Genomic DNA, 24,459 nt, shown 5'->3' with positions numbered 1-24,459 from the left:
AATGAAGCAATTTGGTGCAGCCGTCTTTGAGTTTTGAGCATTTATGTTACTGGTATCACGCTGGCTAAATAAAGATCTTGAAAACTTCAAAAAAAAAACGCATTTCGTTTTTTTCATATTTCTCTAAAAATACTTAACCAATTTGTATGACTTTTTCAGAGTAGCTCCATATTACATGGCATTGTATAGTCCACATTTTTTTCAATAAATTGACGTAAAACAAAATGGCCGCCTAAGACATTGTATATGGAAAATGTCGGTCCCCCAAGGAACATTGGAATATCTTTAAAACCAAATCACCAATCATCAATATCGACACGGATTCTTAAACTAGAAGAGTTTTTGAGAACTTTTGAAAAAATGGTGCAAAAATACCGAGAAACAAATAAGTTATCACGATTTGATTTTTTTCCTTGCGGTAAAAAAAGAAGCTGCCGGTAGAGCGGTTAATGGTATGGTATGTGGTGAAATACGTCAAGGCAATACATAAACTGTCCTGAGAGGGTAAAGTAATTCTCCCGAGAGGGTAAATCAAATCTAAGAGGAGTGACAAATCAAGCGTGTGCTAGAAAAGGGGCGTAAGTCGCATGATCGATTTCTCTTCATCGATCCTCTCTTCTATGAATAACGACGACAAGACGCAAGCGTGTCAGCATTTTTCCACCTCAGAACGCAAGATTTTCCAAAAAAACTCAAAAGATTTCTTGAAAAAAAAACAACATCATATAATTAATTACCTAACAGAAAGTATCTCAATACTGCTTCTCGGAATACCGTTACCAGGCATTGCAAAATTCGTTATCATTTCGAAGCAAGATCAAAGTAAGCAAAGAAAAGCATCACAGAATAATAAAACTCATATCTCTCGCTTATTTACAATTGAGGGTAGGTGCTTATTTATCATTGGAGGAGGTGCTTTATTTTACGGGCGCGATAAACAATCCCAATACCGTTTTGATTTATATTACGGACACTTAAGGCCTCAGTGAGGTATAATCCAGCATAGAGCATACAAAATAAATCATTCTGTATGATTCCTTGGCGTTATCGAACGTCGGAAGTCCCTAACTTTCGAATGGTGGGTAAAGAATACGCTTCCGCAACTTGAATAATTTTAAATAAATCAAATTGTATGGTCTTTTCATGATTCTTATTCCGGACGCTTCCTTATTATTGCCTCATATTCCGGACACTTTAATTCGAATTCCGGACAGCTCATGATAATCATTAATGGAACAGTCAAATCATCAATTGAAATTGTCAAACCACTAAAGAGACATCTAAGGTAGTTGGGCATTGCAAATTTTCCAAGATATTTATGGAAAAAGCTTACTAAAACGAGCCCCGAAATAGAGAACTTTTGAACGGCAAAAATTGAAACATTTCGTGTGAAATGTTTCCCATACAAAGTAGAGTTTCCGGAGTTTGAAGCTGTCCGTAATATGAATCAAAACGGTACATCTAATAGCAATACTGTCCCCTAGGTTTGGAGCTTGTTAAGATGGGTTTTATCAAGCAATGTTGTCCCCCCGATCCAATCAGAGCTGTCACAGAAGATATTTTCGTTAAATTCAATCCCTGACCGCTACCAAAAATTATCCACAATAACAAAAATATTAAAAAAATCCAGAATTTATCCAAGGTTTTCACAAAATATCTTCCAGATGATGTTTTTTTAACATCGTTCATAATATCTGCTGGGATTACTTTTGTAATGTTTCCAGAAATCATTCAAAAAAAAAAACGGAATCTCGACTGATTTCATAGCAGCAAAACCAGAAGGTATTTTTCGAATAACTCCATTAGATCAATGTGAGAATCTCTGTATCTCAGTATATAATGGTCTTATATTATAATCTAAAAATCGCATTCCACACCGAACTCAGGTTGATGTTCAAGGATTATTTTGTAGCTCGGAAGTGGAACCAGAATGCAGAATGAAGTTTTGTCCAAAGTACGACTGAGAGAATGTTTTTTGACGATAATTTTACAGAATAAAATAAACATAAATATGGAACGCTCTCACCGAATTTTGACAGCGTATTGAAATCTTGTTAAAAGACCTTACACGATAGTTCAGGACGATTCGGACTGTCTTAGATAAAGAGTAACGCATATTTTTTTCGTAATATACTGATTTTTCTTATATTAGTAGCATCGCCTGGATTTCCTTTCCTTTCAGTAAACTATTTATCTTTTCTGTATTTTTTTTTGTTTCTTTTCAGTGGAGTCCCAAGAGATGTCCAATAGTTTAGGGTGTACAACAAAGAGAAGAACTAGCCAATCAATGTATCCATCGTTAATAAGTAGAAGCTATATACGTCGTGTCCAATAAAGTAACTCAGTAGAATCGTAATAATCAATCGGCCGTCCGATTGCTAGATAACATATCGGAAAATAATCCCTTCAGACAGCAATTGAAAAAAATTAGCAACATGGTTCGCTTCCTCGTCGATCACACTCTATCTAGCTCTCATTCAATCATACACACAAAACAAGTTTTAATCATGCCGTGCGCAGCTTCGGGATTTACGAATCGTTTGGAAAATCAAGAAAATTACCTAACATTATCTAGAAATGTAGTCAACGGAACAGAAGAGGAATCCTAGTTATATTCTGCAATACTTGATCTGCTCCGTGTGATCTTCTGTATCATCCATCACATACACGTGCATTTTAAATTGTTGCACAGAAGTTGGGTTTTCAGTTTGTTTTGCTTCGCAATTTATTCAGTTTTTTGAATCTTTGCCTTTTTCTTTTTTTATACTTTCCTTAACATAATTTTCTTCCATTAGATTTAATTACTATAAACTTCTATATACTCTCCTATCGCCTAGTAAAAGGGGGATGATCTCAGCAAGGGAAAAATGCTGTCTCGCTCTCTGTCGCTTCTATTGCCGCAGTCCTGTTCAATCACTCAACAGGTCATCGTCTATATTTACATCCTGTTTTTTTTCCGGATGGGGAGACGATTCGGAATTAGATTTGTATCAAAAGAGGGGAAATATTTAATATAAGAGAGGGGGTTACTTACCGAAGTATCGATATTATCGTCCAGATTGAGGGCTTCGATCTCGGATTCGAAGTCGTCGAGCGAGCTCTTTCGCTTGATCGGGTTGGTGGCGGCAGCGACTGGTTGGCTGGCAGGGGTATTTTCAGCCAGTGGTGGTCCACGGCCGGGCGTAACCGACACCGCAGTACTGTCCTTTGTGCTGATGGATGTGGGTTTCTGGAAGAAATTGTAAATTTGGGAAGAATTTTATGAGCAATGCATAAAAGAGGTTCCTTACATCTAAAAACACGTGGCATAAAATGATATGCGGAGATTCACTGTTTGACCAAGATATACTTACACTCTGCGTTGCGCCGACAGCGGCTCCTTCCGCACTGCTGCTGGCACTCGGATCGTAATCGAACCGTCCCTCGTTTTCTGCTTGCTTCATTTCTGCCACCGGATCTCGGTCGATGTTCAGTGGGACCTTTAAAAAGAAAATTCAGTTATGTTGATTCGTAGTTCTAGGGGAGTCGAGTAAGTCGTACATCGATGGCGGCCCGGGCCGGCAACAGGGCTGACCGTTCCGGCAGCAGGAACTGCTGCGTCTTGACCGAGTCGTAGAAACCGGGGAACAGATTCTCGTACTGCTGCGGGTCGGCCAGGCTTTGGCCGGCCTTCTCGTTGATCTTGGCCAGCTCCGTTCGCCAGATGTCCAGCACGTAGGACACCTTGTTCGGCAGGTAGGTTCTGAAGGATGTTCAATTGATAAGTGAGCTTCGAGTTGAGTAAGATAAAGTATCCACAAACCTAGCGAAAAACGCCGCTTCCGGTATCCGGTTGGTTTGGATGAGAATTTCCAAACACTTCTCCAGATCGCCCAGCAGGAACATCGACAGGAAGGAGATGTTGAATTTGCCCTGCGAGACGCCGTTCTCGCCCAGATTCCGCAGCATGTCGACGTCGCCTATAGGACGATGTAGAGGGATGGGAAGAATCGAAGATATGTGAGTGTTAGCAGTTTTACGGCATGACATTACAATAATTTGCCCCTTCGCGTGATTCCAGAGTCACTTTTATTAGCGTTTAATTCAGTGTCTGATCACTTAAGCGTGCAATATGTTTCTTGCGGTTTGGAATTCGTAAGTAGGTTGGTGGCACATAAATGAAACCACCAGGGATGGTACTAGGAAGGGCACACGCTCGTTAAACATTTTCTGAATAGTTCAAGCGTTAATTGTTGCTGGCATTTTGAACAATTTGGATGTAAAACTATTTTTTTCATTTTTTTGTCATTTCATCCTTTGTCTGTGTTCTGGGGTCAATATGACTCCAGAGCGTTTTGAACAGCTGTAACTTTATTTTTAGTAAATACATTCGTGATTTTTTTCACACGCTGATGCGTTTCCGCGAGTTTTATAATTTATGCGTGCATTTTTTTCTATTGTCTTCAAAACAAAAAGTTCTTAAGTAATTTTCATTAATGTACTACGTTGTCTGTACTTTGGGGTCAAATAATATTCAGCCGGATTCGAGGCGGGGCCAGATAAGATCAGCTCATATTACTGTATGTATGTAAGTCATGATTTTGTTTAAGAACTCCATAATAATTCTTCGGAATAATGTCTGAAGGAAAATATGATTAAATTGTTTCAGGTGTTTGTCTTGGACTCGTTTTGGATGCCTTCTGGATTTTATTCTTCTGAAGTTAACCACATAGGTAAATTACCTCAGACATTCCATCACGAATTACCTCAAAAATTTATCAAAGGATGTTTCCATCGATTTCCCTCGGAATTCCTCTATGATTCCATTTAGAACATCTTCTCAATTTCTTCAGAGATACAGCATTGGACAAAACTTTGCAATTTTTTCGATTTTCCATGCAAAATAATCAACTTTGGAAAGCTAGATCTCAGTGATTTATGAATCGATTCGCATGTAATTTCCACAGAACATCAGACATAACTTGAATTACAACATATATTTTTGAAAAAAAAAAAATCCAATCACGATGTTAAAAGTAATAACGATTTAACTAAAGTAAACTTTTCGACGAAAAAATGATAAATATCTATCTTTTAAAAAATCTATGAGACCTAAACAAAAACTGTCTTCAGCAAACTTGTTCATCTTGTCAAAAGCTACAACTTTGCAGAAGGTACCATGAAGCTATTCCTTCAATATGTTATGTTATGTTATGTTATGTCAATTATAAAAAATGTCAAAAATCACTTCAGTCCAATCGCTACTGTTTTTAAACTCGTGATTGGAAAAATCACTCAAAAATATATGTTTCAGTTTAAGTTATTTCTGAGGAACTGTGAACATTTCATTGAAGTGGGTCCATAAATGACTCAGATATAACCCTCTAAAGTTTATCATTTTGTATGGAGAATCGAAAAAGTTGCAAATGTTTTGTCCAATACTGTAAGTCCAAGAATTCCTTACAAAATTGTCGTTCAGGATTTTTTTAGGAATATTTCTAAGATCCAAGGAAGCCTTCCAAGGAATTCTTGTGTCAAGGGTTCTTTTCAAAACTTATTGGATATTTTTTTGAAACAATCCGACTGATATTAAAACAAAAAAATCGTGAATTAACTGCTGATTGAACTTGAGTAAATTCCAAAGTACCCCTTGTAGAACTACAAATATCTCTAAAAGAACTCCTAGACTCTTGAGGAAGTCTAAAAGGATTTCATGTTTATCTAGGATAAATAAATAAAAAATATCGAATCACTGGACAATATCCTACAGGATTTTCTGAATTCTTTGAAAAAACATAAGACAGAATCCCCGTAAGAATGATCGGACGAATAACTGGTATAATTGTTGTAGTAGCAACTGTTGTGGAACCTGAAATAGACTTTTGAAGAATCCATGGAGAATGTTCTTCTTCTTCTTGGCATTAACGTCCCCACTGGGACAGAGCCGGCTACTCAGCGTAGTGTTCTAAGAGCACTTCCACAGTTATTAACTGAGAGCTTTCTTTGCCTTACTTGCCATTTTCGCATTCGTATATCGTGTGGCAGGTACGACGATACTCTATGCCCAGGGAAGTCAAGGAAATTTCCATTACGAAAAGATCCTGGACCGACCGGGAATCGAATCCAGACACCTTCAGCATGGCTTTGCTTTGCTGCGAATTTTTCAGAGTAATCTCCATGAAAACAACTGAAACTAGTAGCATTGGAGTGCTCAAGGACATCATGGAAGAGAATTGTGCAGAAATTCTTCTAAGCATATATTAATGAATTCTGGGAGAATGGATTTAAGAATTTCTAGAGGGATTCCTGAAAGTATTCCATAAGAAATGTAAGGAGAGAAATTCCTTAAGCTTTTCGCGATGAATTGCTTATGATTCGGTGAATAGCCGCGAAGCAGGTTTCTCTGAATTTATTTTAGGTAAACCTTAAGGCAATGCATAGCTCATTATCATTCATCTATCCCTAGAAATGAATCTTTTAGTAAAAAAGTGAATTTTAGGGATACTTAACCCTTTCTTTCCAAGAAAATTATTCGACTATATCAGGCACGGTGCTTCATTATCAAGAAAAAAAAGCCATAAAAACTTTTAACGCCAGCTTGTTTACATAGTTGTTCTTTCAGTATTGAAAATTGTCTTCAGTACTGAAAATTGTCTGTAGCTTCTTCTTCTTTCTGGCGTTACGTCCCCACTGGGACAGAGCCTGCTTCTCAGCTTAGTGTTCTTATGAGCACTTCCACAATTATTAACTGAGAGCTTATGCCAATGACCATTTGGCAGGTACGAAGATACCCTGGGAAGTCGAGCAAATTTCCAACCCGAAAAGATCCTCGACTGGTGGGATTTGAATCCACGACCTTCAGCTTAGTCTTGCTGAATAAGTTTTAAGTTTTGCTTTGGAAAACTGCCATTTATTCGGTAAAATACCTACAATGTCACTAGATCAATTAAAGCTCCCAACTATGTGATATTACTATAAAGATCAATATGGGGGTATCAGTAGCTAATTTCTGTTATATGTTTTGGTTCAGTCATTGACAGGCTTTGTCAGAGCAGGAAAACGGAAAATCTCTCTCAAGCCCCTTAACAGTTATTGTAGACTGAAATATTGACGAAGTTCAAGACATATTCGTTTCAAAAATATTGGTTGATTGATTTCAAACCATTGATTGGTGGGAATTTCTTGAAGTTATCAGTGGATGCTTTACTACAGATTTTTATCGATTTCGTTGATTGCCTCTAGAAACTATCCAAACTAGCAGAGCTTTTCTTGAGACATTTCTTCGGTAGGTTATTAACGAATTATTGAAGAGATAATTGGATAAACCCTGCTAAGATTTTTGGTGGACTTTTCTTGTGGAATTTTTTTATCGGATCTGTGGAGTAGTGTTTGATCTTTCGACCTTGAAGCTTGCTCCTTGCCGCGTACGATGAGTTCTTTTTGATCCTTCAACCTTGACGCTTGCTCCTGGGCAGTGCGTAAAGAAAGCCCGAGAAATCGTCAGTTGTTTTCCCTCTGTTCTCTGAGTGCTTTTATATAGCAGACCAAACGATTGAAGCTGAAAGTGGATTGTTGCTGCTCAGTCAAGGATTACGGATCAATTGGTGAGCTCGTTTCATGCTACTATTTCTAATCTATAAAATATGTATGACTGCACATTTAATCGTTACAACGGTGGGACGTAAATATGATTTTTCAACAAACTATGAATGATTCGTCACTGTGAGTGTCGACATAAACTCTGATTCATGAATTTTTTATGTTTAACATTTTTTTTTTCAAAGTTCCCCTTTCTTTTACCTTTATTTTTGTAATTAAAAAACTTTGAATGGTTCGACACTACAAGTGTAGACTTGCGAAAGGTTCACTTTATTCAACAAATTTTGGATGGTTCGCCACTGTAAGTGTCGGCATAAGAATAAGAGTGTTAGGAATGTTACATTTAGGTATTTGTTGAACAAGCTTTGAATGGTTCGTCACCACAAGTGTCGGCATAATTTTCCTCTACATAGAAATTGTTCATATCAAATGAAAACATTATAATTACATATAAGTATGTTTATATCTCACAAATAATTATTTATCATGGTCTAATCGCTTATCCAAGTGAATCTATTGACCCAACGATCCTCCCCATTTGCAAACATCCCTCCCAGTAACCTTTGTGGAGATGCAGAGGTCACGGTCTCCAAATAGCAAAGGTTACACCCTAACGTTCCTTCCCCCAATCCTACCTGACTGCAAGCACGTGGTCGGCGCCGTTATTGACCCTGTATAAATAGAGGCACTGAATTATGCACACTGAAGAAGATTATGGCCAATCCCGCCGAACTTCTAGTTGATTCTTTGTGCATTTTCACTGACTTCGGTCAATCACGGAATAGCAACCATTGATATGTGTAGTCAGTCTAAGCTAAGGATTTTTTTTATCGGATCTATGGTGGACTTCGGTTGTGATCATCTAACGAAGAATCAATTATTTGTATTCATTTCCAAACATATCCATAGTTTAATCTATTTAGTATGCCTCGCAAATTCGTTATCGCAACCTTTCGGAAAACTCTACTTGATTTCTGGGGATACCTTTGACAGATGTCTTACGAAACGATATTTTAAATTCATTTTGGTGGCAATTTTGAGCTCTACTGAAATTACCCAATTGCAAGGCTGGTAGCGGTCAGACAGCCAAATAATGGTGACTTTGATGACCAAAAGGATCAAAATAGTGACCTACCCAAAAAATGACTTCAAAAATACAAGTATTAGTTATAAGAAGATTAGAAATGAAAAAAAAAACAAAACGTTTTATATGGATAAAAAACCCTGATCGAATCCAAAATTCAGAACAAGCAAAATAATGGAAACTCAGGCAAATTTTGCGGCAGAATTTAAATTAAACTTTTTCTTCTAAATAAACGGTACACTTATATCTACATTTCAACTGAAAGTTCCAAAAAATGAATTCCTGAACACAATCATATCGTAAAACTGTAATCTGTAACCTCACGTTCAGGGATTGAATCCTGAGAAAATTGAGAGAATCGCTCACGTATCGCTCTCTGTGACTATCATAACAAGCTGCACATTATAAGAGACGGTTTATCGTATACTGCTACAACTTTGATCAGATTGGGGGGACAGTAGTGTATGATAAAACCCCTCTAAACATGCTCTAAGCCTGGGGGACACTATTGCTACTGGAAGTTCGTGGATTGTTTATCGTGCCAGTAAAGAAAAACACCTATCCCCAACGGTAAACAAGCGAGTAAAATGGGTTTTATCATCGCTCTCTCTTTGGGGCTCTCGCTCGCTGCTTCCATTTATCAGACTTGTTACACCTTGCGATACAATGACGATCGTGGACCGCAACAGATGGGGTGTTTTTCTTTGCTTGCTTTGATCGTGCTTCATACTCAAATGAGAGCGAATTCTGCAAAGCCTGCTCACGTTTCATCTGTTCTATGGCCCTGAACGCGCACCCCGCACCTCATGCAAACCATCGCGATTCATTTGTAATTTGAATTTCTAGTAACCTTCAAACCGTGTTTCTGGTTACCCTTTTGGCTGTTTTATTTTGATTATGCGTTCCGTTTCACAACGTTCCAATTCACTTCATTGCATTCCGTGAGCTAAATGACTTTTTAATCGGAACGATGTACAAATTAGCTAGGGTCAAATTGTAAAGTGGTCCGGTATAAAGATAGCAACCAGTACACGAATGAAATCGAATATGTGTTGCTGAAATACATGAACAGGTGGCTTTGACGTTAAGGAATCGCCATTGATATCGCTATTAATTAATCATTTTTTGTCAACAATGTTCAATCATTCCTTATAAAAAAGTGTTTTTTTTTTACAAAAATAGTTGACCAAAATCGTTTAAAAACACTATCAAGGGTTAATGAATAGAACAATGTATATTGTATTGGTTGGATGATTTCAAGTAATTTCTGAAATGTTCTCTATCAAAATTAGTACTTACTTTTGAAGTTCTACGAGTGTTTAACAAACTCTTTGATTTTTTTGTTGTTATTCAAACTGTCTCTGGCTAATCTTCCAGAGGAGTTTTGATGAGGTTCTTTCAGAAGACAGGATTAAGTTTCATTATAATGTTGCAGATTACTACAGAGGGTTGTCTGTCAAATATTGGTCCTGGTTTGCTCAAAAGTTTATTCAAGTATTTCCGCTAGCAATTCAGTTAAAAGTCGCTCTCTAAGTTTTGCCCAAAATCTTCTCCATAACTCATCTCAGATTTTTTTTACATTTCCCGTTAAAATGTTTACGAAATATGTACCGTCATTCTTCCAGAAAGCTTGTCAAAAAACCCTATTTCTTATATATTGACACTTTTTTTATACCTTGACACTTATCTATTTCTTGTTGTTTAAGTTTGAAAAGCTAAACCTATAGTTGCTTGCTATAGCAAAAAAAAATCAAATTGTGAAAGAATTTCAAGAGTAAAGTATGTGTAATTTTCGAAGAATCCTCTAAAACATTTCTTTGAGAATATGGAGATATATCTGGTTGAATTTTTTGATGAGTCAAAAGTTGTATTTTTGAAATTAATAAATTTCTTTGAGTGATAACTTTACCCTTGGAGGGATTATTGTACCCTTGAGAAATGCCGGTTGTAATTGCTGGCCAAAATAGGGTGGGTATGCCTAAAGAAATTTAATAAAGAATATGTAAAGGAACAATTCATGGAATAGCTAGATGAATACTTGGAGCAATTCCAAAAAAAATCTGATTAGCTATGGAGGAGTCTTTTTGAAAATTACAAAAAAAAAAAAAAATATGGAGTAGCTTTCTTGGCTTATATCAAAGTGTAACTAACATCTATGTATTTTCTCGCGAGAGCTCTTATAGAAATCTGTGAATGATCTACTAGAGTACCAACTGGAGGAATCGGTATGAGGATCAGTAGAAAAAATCTGAAGGAAATCCAGTGATGGTCCCGTGGAAAAAAATCAGAATAATCCCTGAGGAAATTGCTGGGGTTAGTAGCGTTGAAAGGCTTAAGGATTTCTGAAGGGATCCTTGATTTGTATACCACAAAAAAACCGTAAGGACGCCATTCACCGCTCATTTAACAACATTATTTTTTTTTAAAATCGGTTGTTCGTTATTTTTCACAACTTTTTGCGCTAGACGCAAGATAAAACATTTGTTATTGTAGGAAAAAAGTTGAATTGTAATTGTAATTGCTCAATCCACACCCTGGCAAGACAATTATCCGCCCATCTAGACACGGGCTGGGTGAGGACCTACCAAGCCTCCCCCGTTAACATGTCCTATACCGTTTAGCACACCGGGATCTTCCACAAGCAGGCGCCGGAATTAAAGCGGTCCCACAAGCTTCAGATACATTAAATAGATATAGTCCCTCTGGCACTAAACCGAATAGCGGCCTTCATATCATCACTAGCACTGCCTATCCCGCACGCCAAACAAAATGCCGGAAGTAGCGTGCCGTGTAGAACATCCGATGTTCTACACAGCACATCACCTCCGACACCATGCTCAACGTACAGCAAAGACATCGCTAATAAAAAGCGGAATGCGTCATTCGATTCAGTGCCAGAGGGACTATAAATGTAACGAAGAGGAAATGAAAAGATGGTAGAGATGGTTTGGTTGTTGGATTGCTGAAACGAGAAGAAATAAAGTCATTACGTTAAAACGTGGTTTTTATAGTTGAATAAATGTATCGATAGTTTCTCATCTGTTTCTTTTCCGTGTCGTAGTTGCGTCGATTCTATCCACCTCGAGTTTTGTCGTCTCCGCTCGAGCAATGAGGACCGCGATGAAATAAAAATATAAAAATATGACCATTAGTGTTTATCTATTATTTAATGTGGTTCTCATTTGCTTTTAAATACCTAAGTAACATGTGAACTCTGCCTCTATCAGAAAATTCTAATGAATTATATTTTATTCTCCTGTGTTAGGGAAACTAACACAAAGTATTCCTATTTAGTAAGACATTTACAAGTGCAAAAGCGCAAATAAAAGTGTGGGACCTCATCGAATCATGTTGATGCCCTCAGAGCACTCATTCTTCGATTTGCGAAAAATGAGTCCGCTGAAAACACCGACCCGACTCGACGCAATCGCGCACCTCTACCAACGCCTCCGCACATGTAAAAACTTCTGCGATAAACCTGTGGTGTGAAAGAAATGCGCAATATTATTTTAATTTCAATCCTAACTGCATGACCCGTAGGCTCTATGCGTATGATTGTTCATTATTTTAGCTAAATATACCAGTTATTCCTGTACATCAGAAGAAAAGAAAAACGATTAAGAATATCTTGCAGCGTAAAGTTTAAGTGATCAAATATTAATCCTTTCTTCGAACCTAATTTCATTATACATTGGGTTATGCTATGCTTCGCGTGTGATACGAACAATTAGATTTATCAATATAATGCATTAGCATCCAAACAAATACTCTAGAAAATTTTCTTATTGTCCGACAAACATTTCAAAACAATTACGAACTGCAAAAATTCTACGGTAACTTTACTCAACAAAGCTTTCATTCGATCACCCTTAAAATACACATTCATCAGTAGACCATGCACTATAATATCCTCCTAATATAACGCAGAGCTAAAAATCCTCTCTTGCGTTACCCAATCTGAACAAGAAAACATTTTCAAATACTTCCCATAATTTGTGCACGGCAAAACAGATTCCACTTTCTACGTAATGTAACCTAGTATGAACAACTGCCCAACTCTCCAGACCTGCGCCCTCCAAGATCCAAGGTGCTGCTGCCTTACGTTCAAAACTTCTTTTCTCAAAGTCTGTCTATCAATTCCGAACTCTATTGCATACTGCCATACCAATCAGACCCTATTCCTGACAAGACACAGAGTCATAACCCCAATGTGATGGATTTACCCAGTAAATCCACAACCTTGTCCTAACCCCTCTTACGTTTCGCTATCCTCGAAAGTCACCCATATTGATGCTTGGCAAAAAATATCAGTATTCAATCCACAAATCCCAAAGGGACGGTTCAAATATGACGTCCATCGTTTTTCGGGATTCCTAGACCCCCCCCTCCCCCCTGTGTCACGCTTTTTCCAATACCTAATACACGCACTGTCACACTTTCATAGACCCCCCCCCCCCTCCCCTAAATGATGGACGTCATTTTTGGATGACCCCAAATTACACCACATTACGTTGGTCCGTTTGGCGTCGCCGGTGGATACCTGTTCTGACATTCGTTTCTTTTAAACTCCATTTCAACCATGTCCCTCTTCTTTATCAATACGAATGTTGACGAATCACGATAATCTGAAGATCGTGACCAGAACGGAGGTAGGATAAATCACTAGGGACCAACTACCACCGTTATTGTAGGAAAAAAGTTGAAGTGTCAAAAATGTTTGATGGAAACGAATGACATGTATGCCAATGGTACAGGTTTAGGGCGCCATTCACCGCTCATCCTATGTATGAGGTCCAATATACAGCAATAGTTGGAATTAATTTACTTTCATCAGTTGGTTGTTATCTTTGTACCATGGTACGACAACATATTAAACCATGGCAGCTAAGAAGCATTTTTTGATCTGCTGTAATAAAATCATTGTTTACCGCCTTAAACAGACTAAACTTATTTTTTATAAATAACTAGTGGTCCCGGCAAACTTCGTCTTGCCATCAAGTAGGCTGTTGAAAACCGCTATGAATCGTCCCATACAAAATGACAGTTCCGTTCAGTCCCGTTTTTCCTACTTTCCCGGTGAACATCCTGGAACTTTTATACACACAAACACGTCGGAACCCTTGACGAACAAAATGGAAAAAGAATCATCCAAATCCGTTGCCTCGTTCGTGAGCCATTTCGTGACATACAAACACCATTCCATTTTTATTTATATAGAAGATAGATAGATATATAATATAAAATCATAGTTTCATTCTGATACAATCCCTTTTTGTATACTAATACATGCTGATAACTTTTATTCCGATTTTTTTAAGATTTTTCAAAAAAAAAATTTATGAGCGGTAAATGGTGTCCTTACAGTATCTCTGGAATAATCACTGCAAGGATTATTGTAACTTTCTGAGATTCTGAAGATATCTTTGGAGCCTCTAAAATTTTTCACCAAGTTTCATTGCAAGCAGAAAGAGGAAGAAAGTGACTTTAGAAACCATATTTATTGAAAAAGAGATAATTGTTGAAGACTTACATTAAACTAGTGATCAAGTCTTTAAAAAGAGACCTGCTACTAGCCCTAAACCTGAAAGTTTGGTTGGTTGATCACTTGTCGACGATGACTAATTGAATTTTTACCGTAAACGGCTTTCTGGTTCTCTAGATTTGTGCTCTTGCAGATTATAGGTGTGACTTCGATTAACCTTCAGTCTAATTATTATGCATTCTACTACTATTTTTTCACTTTTTTAATGCCTTAACCACGAATGAAAATAACTCTACTTGAGTTAATCTTTCACTGGTGCAAAAAGTAGTAACTAATTGAACAAAACAATATATCATTTTGTCATTAAATTTCTGCGGGAACATGATAGAAAATCATAATTTTTTGACGCAAGCTTCTTGTATGTACAGGATTGAGTATATACGTGAAAAAAATATGTCAAAACAATGCAGATTTATTTTAAAATAGATTTAGAAACAAGGTTTCAATTCTACTTTTTTTTCAAACCCTGTGCAAATTACTCACGTCGATTTGAAAGGGTCTACCCCGTTTGGCATAATGCCATTTGGCATAATGCCGTTTGGCATACAGTCGTTTGGCATAATAGTCGTTTGGCATAACAGTCGTTTGGCATAATGGTCGTTTGGCATAATTTGAAAAAGGAAGATACTGCAGTGGTACAGTCATATGCCGTACCCTAAGAAGCGTCATAAAATTCCATGTTCCTTTATTTTTTCAAATGACATCGAATAACTTAGGCGTTGGATATATTTTTGTTAAAGATGCGCCATAATATCCTGGACTTAATGACCCCGGAAGTCATGTATGATGCAATTCCAAAAGAGCTTTATTGGATATTGGTTTCCTTGAAAAATGATAATTAGAAGTATGTCCTATCACTAACTGACAACGGAATGTACGATCGTGAGCAGTTTATATACACCCCTTTGCTTAATGGAAGGAATCAAATGATCAAATTCAATGTTTTTCACAATTATGCCAAACGGCTATTATGCCAAATGGCGATTATGCCAAACGACCGTTATGCCAAATAGCATTATGCCAAACAGCTATTATGCCAAACGACTGTATGCCAAACGGCATTATGCCATACGGCATTATGCCAAACGGGGTAGACCCATTTGAAAAGGTAATCGAATGTTCAAAACGGTACTTCTATGCACTAGACATTAAATTAAAAAACGTCCGGTTTTACGTCTTTCAAAACTGAAGGTATATAACATTCGTTGTTAGAAACAACGAAAGCCAACTGTTGACTATTTTTACAATTCCTAAACCCTGCAGACGCCTATGAATAAAGGAATTGGTAACTCACCCACTCTTTCTCCACTGTGTCAATAAAACACAATCCGGAAAGTGTCTTTTCCTCACTTTGCGAATATCCCTACCATTTGCAATTGTTCCCCTCGTCCACACTTATTTGAAATTGTAATTACCCTTCCCCTTTTCGCCCATACTCACCGGAACTGGTCGCCAGCAGCAGCAGCCCTCCAAAGTCGTTCGCATTGGTAAGACACTCCTTCACCAGATCGAATTTGTTCTTGCTGGTGGCGATGCTGGCCAGCTGGGACCACTTCTGCGGGCTGTCCGATTCCCGAGCCAGCACCAGGGCCGTGTCCAGATCGCCGATTTGCAGCGCCAGATCGAACCGGTGCTCCGGATCGGTGGAAACCTGCAGCGCCTGCTGTTTGAAACCTTGCTTCTCCAGGAAATGGGCCACCCGGGTGCGGTGCTCCTTGGGGATGGTCGGCAGGACCCGGTCGGCCGTCTCGAAGTCTCGTCGCATCACGGCCGTCTGGTACTCGAGCACCGACAGGAGCAGCGCGAAACTGGTCACGTTCAGTTCCTTGTCGCCGAGGTAGAGGCTGTCGGATGGGGGGAAAATTGGAAAAGGAGAGATTAGTAGCGAAATCGACTATTTTTTTTCGAAAGCAAAATAATTTTTCCGTCGGATTTGACTTTCATTTTCCTTATTTTTCTTAATATTTTTTATTGTGCTCAGATTTCATTCGACATTTTCTTATGATTTCTTTAAAAATCTTGTAAATAGTTTTTTTTAAATCTTGTTCACGTGCTTTCGAAAATCTTGTTCAGATTTCTTTCAATTTTTTTTTGAAATCGTTCGAAATCTTTTCACATTCCAGTCGAAATCTTTTTCAGATTTCGTTCGAAATTTTTCAGATTTCTGTCGAAATCTTGTTCGGATTTCGTTCGAAATCTTGTTTTTCAGATTTCTGTGGAAATAAATTTCAGATTTCTTTAGAGTTCTTCTGAAATCTCGTTGAGATTTCTTTTGAAATCTATCTCAGTTTTTTTACGAAATCTTTCTCAGATTTCTTTTGAAATCTTTCTCAGATTACTTTTGAAATCTTTCTCAGATTTCTTTTGAAATCTTTCTCAGATTTCTTTTGAAATCTTTCTCAGATTTCTTTTGAAAACTTTCTCAGATTTCTTTTGAAATCTGAGAAAGATAGATTTGGTTAGAAATTTTACTCAGAAATTTTGTTCGAACAAGACTTCAATTGTCCAGATTTCTTCCGAAATCTTTCTCAGATTTCGTTCTAAATCAGGCCTGCCCAACCTTCTTGAACTGCGGGCCAAATCGCAGAAATAATTTTGTGTCGCGGGCCACATTTTTAAACGCACAAATATTTCCATGAAGGTTGACAAAAATCAGTAAATAAAGTTCATAATATCAGACAAAAATCAGTAAATAGAGTGAATTTCATTTGAAAAAATCGAAAAAAAAAATATAATTGCTCCTAAGTATTCATGTGGACATTGTGAGAGACCTTTTCAAAATTATATAATAATCTAGTCCAGAATATTTAGAAGAATCTACCCCAGAAATGTTGGATCCTGTGGTGAGAATAATGCCAAGGATTAAAAAAAATCGTACTCCGAATCCTGAATCCAACCTATTTTTTTAACATGAGTCGGAGTGTGCAAAAATCCTGATCAAGCTTTCACGAAAATTTTGCTCCATCAGAATCTCACTCAATAATTATTTTGAAATGTCGCCTAGAAATCTTTGAAAATGCTAAGAAGTCAATGTTATCCGTGAAAATCGTGTCCAAAATTGTCAAAAAATCATATTCAAGATTTTATAAAGAGCCAGCCTTCCTTATATTCCTGTCAAGGATTCTGCGTGAAACACTCAAAATTTAGATTGAATCATTCATAAATATCTAAGAAGGGTAAAAAAAACAAATTAAATAATAATTATGGTGAAATATTAGGTTGAAACTAAATTGAAAACTAAATAGGCTTAGTACGTTCTAAATTCGGGTAGATGAAATATTGACCGGGCCAAATATGAGAAGAATCTTTGAACTCTCTGCGGGCCGCACAAAATGAAGGGCCGTACGTTGGGCAGCCCTGTTCTAAATCATGCTCAGATTCCGTTTGGAAATCTTCGAAATTCGAATTTTTTCTCAGAAATCTTTTTGAAGTCTTGTCCAGATTTCTTCCGAAATTTTTCTCAGATTTCTTCCGAAATTTTGTTCAGATTACCTTCGAAATCTTGTTCAGAATTCTTCCGAAATCTTTTTTAGATTTCTTTCGGAATCTTGTTCAAATTTCTTTCGAAGTCTTGTACAGATTTCTTCCGCAATTTTTCTCAGATTGCTTCCGAATTTTTTCTTAGATTTCATCCCAAATATTTCTCAGACTTCTTTCGAAATCTTTTTCAGATTTCTTGCGAGAAAGATTTTTTTTGAAATCTTTTTTTTTCAAAATTTGTTTAAAATTTGTCTCAGATTTTTTCCAAATTCTTTCTCCGATTTTTTCGAAATCTTCCTCAGATTTCTTCCGAAATCTTGTTCAGATTTCTTCCGAAATCTTTTTCATGTTTCTTTCGTAATTTTGTTCAAATTACTTTCGAAGTCTTGTACAGATTTCTCCCGCAATTTTTCTCAGACTCAGATTTTTTCTCAAATTTCTTCCGAAATCTTGTTTAAATGTCTTGCAAAATCTTGTTAAGATTTCTTCCAAAATCTTGTTCAGATTTCTTCCGAAATATTTCTCAGACTTCCTTTGAAATCTTTTTCAGATTCTTTCGAAATCTTTCTCAGGTTCCGTTCAAAGCCTTTTCAGAGATTTTCGAAATCTTTCCCAAATTTCTTTCGAAACCTTTCTAAGATTTCTTGCGGAATCTTTCTCAGACTTCTTCCGAAATCTTGTACAGATTTCTTTCGATTTTTTTTCAAAAATTGTTTCAGATTTCATTCGAAATCTTTTCGGATAAAAATATATTCTCATATTGTGTTCAAAACCTTCTCAGATTTCGTTCGAAATATTTCCAGATTCCTTCCGAAATCTTATTCGAATCTCTTCCAAAATATTTTTCAGATTTCTTTCGTAATCTTGTTCAGATTTCTACCGAAATTTTGTTTAGATTTTTCTCAGATTTCGGTCGAAATCTTTCTCATAGTTCGCTCGAAATTTTTCTCAGATTTCTTTCGAAATCTTTTACAGATTTCTTTCGAAATTCTTTTTCAGATTTCGGTCTAAATCTTTCCCAGATTTCGTTCAAAATCTTTCTCAGATATTTTTATAAGTCTTTCCCAGATTTCTTTTGAAATCTTGTTCAGATTTCCTAAGCAAACTTGTCTAAATTTCTTCCGAAATCTATCTCAGATTTCATCCGAAATCTTTCTCAGACTTCTTTTGAAATCTTTCTCAGATTCTTTCGAAATCTTTCTCAGGTTCCGTTCAAAGTCTTTCTCAGAGATTTTCGAAATTTTTCCCAAATTTCTTTCGAAACCTTCCTCAGATTTCTTGCGGAATCTTTCTCAGACTTCTTCCGAAATCTTCCGATTTCTTTCGATTTTTTTTCAAAAATTGTTTCAGATTTCATTCGAAATCTTTTCGGATAAAAATATCTTCTCAGATTGTGTTCAAAATCTTCTCAGATTTCGTTCGAAATATTTCCAGATTCCTTCCGAAATCTTATTCGAATCTCTTCCGAAATCTTTTTCAGATTTCTTTCGTAATCTTGTTCAGATTTCGTTCGAAGTCTTGTTTTTCAGATTTCTACCGAAATTTTGTTTAGATTTTTCTCAGATTTCGGTCGAAATCTTTCTCATATTTCGCTCGAAATTTTTCTCAGATTTCTTTAAAAATATTTTTCAGATTTCTATCGAAATCTTTTTAAGATTTCTATTGAAATCTTTTTCAGATTTCGATCTAAATCTTTCCCAGATTTCGTTCAAAATCTTTCTCAGATATTTTTATAAATCTTTCCCAGATTTCTTTTGAAATCTTGTTCTTCCGAAATCTTTCTCAGATTTCTTCCGAAATCATTCTCAGATTTCTTCCGAAATCTTTCTCAGATTTATTTCGAAATCTTTCTTAGATTTCTTCCAAAATCTTTCACAGATTTCTTCTGAAATCTTTCTCAGATTTTTCTCACATTTCTTCCGAGATCTTGTTATATTTTCTTACCAAATCTTTCTCAGAAATCATGATAGCACTTAAACCATACTTCAACCTTGCCGAGTAGCTCGAATCTATATTTTAACCTCAAGTCGTCGCTTTTTTTCAAAAACATAATTCATTATCAATTTTCAAAGATAATCACTCACCGATTATCCTTGGGCACGTATCCGAGCAAGTACATGGTGCGGTCCAGATGGGAAATGGTAACGATCTCGCCGCCGACGTAGTAGTTGATCCGGTTCACCGAGTTGGTGTAGATGAAGCAGTCCCCGACCCACAGACCGGTGCGGACGGCTTCGTTGACTTCGCCGAGAACCTGAGGAGATCGCAAGAATTGAACTGACAAGTCATGAAAAGACCGATCGCGAGAACTTACATCGAACGCTTCCTCGATGCCGTCTTCGCTGAGTTGCTGCTTGGTGGCCAGGGCGTTCTGGATCATGCCGATGTCGACCTGCAGGATGAAGTACGAATCCTCGGTGGCCAGGCACACCAGGGTGCCGGCTTCGTTCCAGAAGACGTGTCTGTTGTTCATAGGAATGATCATTAGTACAGAAGTTCGCGATTGGACTTAGGTTAGGCTTCTTACCTTGGTTGAACCTCAATTCGTCTGATCAGTTCGAGATTCTCCCAATCGTAGAACGACAGTCCGGAGGACGTTTTAACTGCCAACAGTTGTCCTCCGAATATTCCTGGGAAAATTATATCAAAAAACATTTTGTATCAAATGTTTTTAGGAACAGCAAGTTAGTTAGGTTAGTTCGAGCATCGTTCGTGCCAAATCAAATTCCCTAATGTTAAAAGATTTTCAAGTTTCAAAAATTTATTTGAGTACGTAGGTATCTTACAAACATTCGAAAACTGACACTTTTTGATAAAGATTTTTTTTTGATAAAGAAGCATACTGCCCATAAATGCATGTCAGTCCCATGTTTGCTGGATTTCCTATTCACATGGGACAATTATGCGTTTATGGGCAGCATAGACATATAGGGATTTGATTTGACGTTAGTCATCATGCTAGCAATATCAAGTTCCAAGTACCTTCTACTCTCAGCGATTGACAGGGGGCGTGCATTTCGGTATTGGTTAGTAATGTCGAAGTTAATTGCAATGATTTTGGGATGATTACGAATCAAGTGTGATAATATGTGCGTATGGCAAGCATGTTGGGACAAACGAGAGATTCATACAAGACATACGATCAGATTATGCGACAATCAGCTGGAATCATTCAAGAGACGGCGAGACCTACCTTCGGCGCCGTAGTCCGGCGTGAAGCTCTTCCGCTCCTTGAAGTTCCGGAACAACTTAACCGTGCCGCTGGACTCCCGCACCGCGTACTCGCTGTTCTCCGAGGCCCACACGAACTCCTGCGCCGAGCCGAAGGCCTTGTTGCGGAGGGCCATCGACGTGTAGATGATGTACTCGCCGTCGCCGCACACGACGACGAATCTGTTGAAGGAGTAGTAATTGGAAGAAATCACGATAAGCAGCTAGGCAAGCTAGGATGGGTTAGGGAAAGCTACGTACCGTCCGTTGGGATTGTGAGCGATTGTCTGGGGATAGATTTCGCAGGCTCCCATGTCCTTGACGGCCACTGGAAGCCGCTCGCCGTCCTTGATTTCTGTACCTGGGGGGAAGGAGAAGTTGAATGATTAGATCAGAATGGAAGCAGTAAGCAATAAGGCGGTCAATGGATTATCTCCAGAATGATCTGGTTCCTGGTTATTTGGAAGTATGAAAACAGTTCGTAACTCGGATTCTGTTCGAAATCCTCAGCTATGTTTCGTTGTAAACGCGCAGTTATTCAGCAACACCAAGCTGAGGGTCGTGGGTTCAAATCCCATCTTCTCGTAAAATAAAATGTCTCAGCAGGTCTCAGCTTCCCAGTGCATAAGATTATCTTCGTACTTGTCACACGATATACCCAAAAACACCTAGCTGAGAAGCAGGCTCTGTCCCAGTTTGGGACGTAACGCCAGAAAGAAAAATAAGATAAGTTAGAATTCATTTTTGCAACCTCATTGAAACTTGCTTAAAAACAAAGCTTTCACCACAGTTTATGTTTACCACCCCAACACAACACATGACGAAAGAAGTGTCTAGCCAGCAATTTGACAAAATTGCCATCTGGACACGCTTGAAGGATTTTCCTCCATAACGACACCCACGGTGCACCACGGTGATGCGACGACGACTCACTTCTTACCCATATTGTTCCGCAGTGATACCCATCTCAGCTTTCATCCGGTGCACCTGACTCTACTCTATCTATTGCTACCATCATCATCGCATCGGTTGACCTCGAACTCTCGTGGCAACGTGGATATAATCACAGTTTGGTTCCACTGTTACAGTAAGGGATGAGGAAAAAACTGTGCACGATTCTTACAGGGATTGCATGTTAAGTTTGTGAGTACACAACATGCTGAAAGTGTCGATTAGTGGCGCATTTTTTGGAAGGTTACGCTTTCTGACGTTGGTCGTTATCTTACCGGGAGGAGTATGTCCAAGTTAAGTACCGTTGCCTGGTCAGATTCGAATAACGGAACGGACCTGATTGCTGAAACGTAACGTATACTTTGCAGTTGCATCTTTTCAAGTTTTAGTTCAAATTAATTTCTCCAAATATAATTTCAGAATGTTGGCTTTCATCTGGCCAATCGGCGAGACGGCAGGTCTGATTTTTTTAATATTCGGGCTTTGTACAACAGTTGTGATTTATATGCTATCATTTTGCAACACAGATAACTATCGACTCCAAACCAAAATGTATACTTCAAAAATATTCTTCGACAGTTTTTATTTACAGTATGGCCCTTTATAATACGGTAACATTAACAAATGTACATAGAAGTCGCATAATAATGAACGCACTATATACGGTTCGAGTAGACCACAGTTTGAAATAGGTATATCTCAAAATCCATATACCGTGATACAACCATATTTCGCGCACGTTCCTAATTTCGCTCACTGCCATTTTATTCATATTTCTTAATACAAATTGGACTACATTATAGCATATTATAAATCCATGACTGAAGAAGAATTATTCAAAATACTAGTTAACAAAAATTTCTTTCGCAACACATGTTTGAAATGTCAATGAGCGAAATTAGGAACGCGCGCGAAATATGGGTACTTTACGGTAATTTAGAAACTTGCGGTCTTCAGTAAAATTGTTTTGGAGGTGTAGCGGAATTTGGGGCAAGTGTGCCACCCCTTTATAAAAACTTCAAACTATATTTTTTATTTGAACTTAACATTATGTTTCCTCATAGTTATTAATACAATGGTTAAAATATTACGAAATTTGCTCTATTTTTCACGTATTTACATCGACTTTTGTGAAAATCATCAAATTTCAGTGATTTTTTATAAGATTTCGTTGTTTCTAAATAGCATGATGAGAGGTAAATTAATAACGAACTTTCCATAGGTACTGTACATCGTGAAGCTATACAAATTGAGGCATTTGAACGAAAAAAATATTTAGTTTTACATGAGAAATCTATTTTTGTTGAAATCTATACTTTTTGACGCAAGTGTGCCACCTGTTTGGTAAACAAAAATGGTTGGAGTGAAATTCATAAAAAATGTAAACATCATCAACAAAATCATAATAATGAACCAAAATGAGGCACCAGTAGTGGTTTCTGAAGTGTAGAAGGGGAATAGCGAACATTTTTGCTCCCACAGTGATTTTTTCTCCAAATATTAGTTAATAGCATGGTTTTAAGCTTTTTAAGAACTATTTTACTTATTTTTATCAATAGTTTACCGTTATTTAGTGCAGATCTAGTGTAATATAATACAGATCCCCCGTAATGAAAGAGTATTTCATATATCGTATTGAATGGAGACAAAAATAACGATTTTAGTTATTCGAATTTACTAGTAGAGAGTTCCGCATGTGATGAACCTTGTTATAAAGCATCCCCTCATGACGGTAAACTTAAAAATATTTTTAAAATTATCAATTAGGCTCTGTTTTGTTAGCAATATTAACAGAAAATAAAGAAAATTTCATTACAAGTAGAATTGTATGAATGTTCATTCGGTGGCCGTCTTGCCCCATAGTGTTGGAAATCAGGTTATTTTGGATGATATTTAATGAGCTCCAAAACTAATACTTTTTTAAATTATTTTCTTTTTGAATGGCACAGTACTTATGAAAAGATGTGAAACTAACATCATAAGGCTGAATTGATGGGTTTTTAAGCTTTAAACAAAGTTAGAGAACAATTTGCTTAAGGTGGCACACTTGCCCCAAATCCCGCTAGCGCTATCTGATGGTACCTCATTTTGAATTTGACCGCTAGGTGGCACTAGTGGGCATGGAACTTTTACTTTTGTTTTGCAGATATTTCAGGATCCTGATCATTTAGAAGGATGGCGTCTTCGGCAAAGTTGTTCAGTAAGTTAAAAAACTATCATTGTTTGAGCTAGTTGATTCAAAATTTTGCCACCAGGCGGCGCTGGAACTTTTGTTTGTGGATACTGACTTTTTAGAAAGCTGACATTTTTGGCAAAGTTGTTCGGAAGCTCAGGGACAATCATTATTGTACCAAATCTCGAACTTCGAAAGCATTTGAGCTACTGAACAACTCTGCGTCATCTTTCTAAGTGGTCAGATTCCTGGGATATTTGCAAAAGACGGATTTTACGCCAACTCGACACGCGATAGGCAGCACCCCTTCAGAATTCAATGACACTTTCTGGATGTCAAAAGCATGTGAAACTAAGATACTTTGCATATTTTGTTTTTTTTTCAAAATCGATCTAGACTAACATTTGGAAAGGGTCAAAGTGTTTTTTACTTTTTTTTATA

General features: G+C 37.3%; 1 protein-coding gene across 2 annotated transcripts in view; it reads right to left on the bottom strand.

Moving 5' to 3' along the window:
• Positions 1–2,125: 2,125 nt before the first annotated feature.
• Positions 2,126–24,459, bottom strand: part of LOC5567368 (coatomer subunit beta') — a 59,479-nt gene continuing 37,145 nt past the window's right edge. The window contains exons 4-15 of one of the 2 annotated variants that reach the window (XM_021854342.1): positions 21,156–21,255; positions 20,878–21,077; positions 20,667–20,669; positions 20,212–20,314; positions 19,999–20,146; positions 19,769–19,938; positions 15,645–16,048; positions 3,803–3,959; positions 3,541–3,742; positions 3,354–3,479; positions 3,035–3,229; positions 2,126–2,945 (exon numbers count right to left, since the gene is read on the bottom strand). In XM_021854342.1, the coding sequence (XP_021710034.1) occupies positions 2,910–2,945; positions 3,035–3,229; positions 3,354–3,479; positions 3,541–3,742; positions 3,803–3,959; positions 15,645–16,048; positions 19,769–19,938; positions 19,999–20,146; positions 20,212–20,314; positions 20,667–20,669; positions 20,878–21,077; positions 21,156–21,255 (1,844 nt within the window). In that variant the 3' untranslated portion in view covers positions 2,126–2,909. The remainder of the gene's footprint in view (positions 2,946–3,034; positions 3,230–3,353; positions 3,480–3,540; positions 3,743–3,802; positions 3,960–15,644; positions 16,049–19,768; positions 19,939–19,998; positions 20,147–20,211; positions 20,315–20,666; positions 20,670–20,877; positions 21,078–21,155; positions 21,256–24,459) is intronic. The other variant, XM_001657333.2, reaches the window with a different exon arrangement.

The sequence above is a fragment of the Aedes aegypti genome, chromosome 3, assembly GCF_002204515.2.
Source record: "Aedes aegypti strain LVP_AGWG chromosome 3, AaegL5.0 Primary Assembly, whole genome shotgun sequence".
Lineage (NCBI taxonomy): Eukaryota > Metazoa > Arthropoda > Insecta > Diptera > Culicidae > Aedes > Aedes aegypti.
The sequence above is the reverse complement of the archived record's forward strand: the minus strand, read 5'-3'. Positions and strand labels throughout refer to the sequence as shown.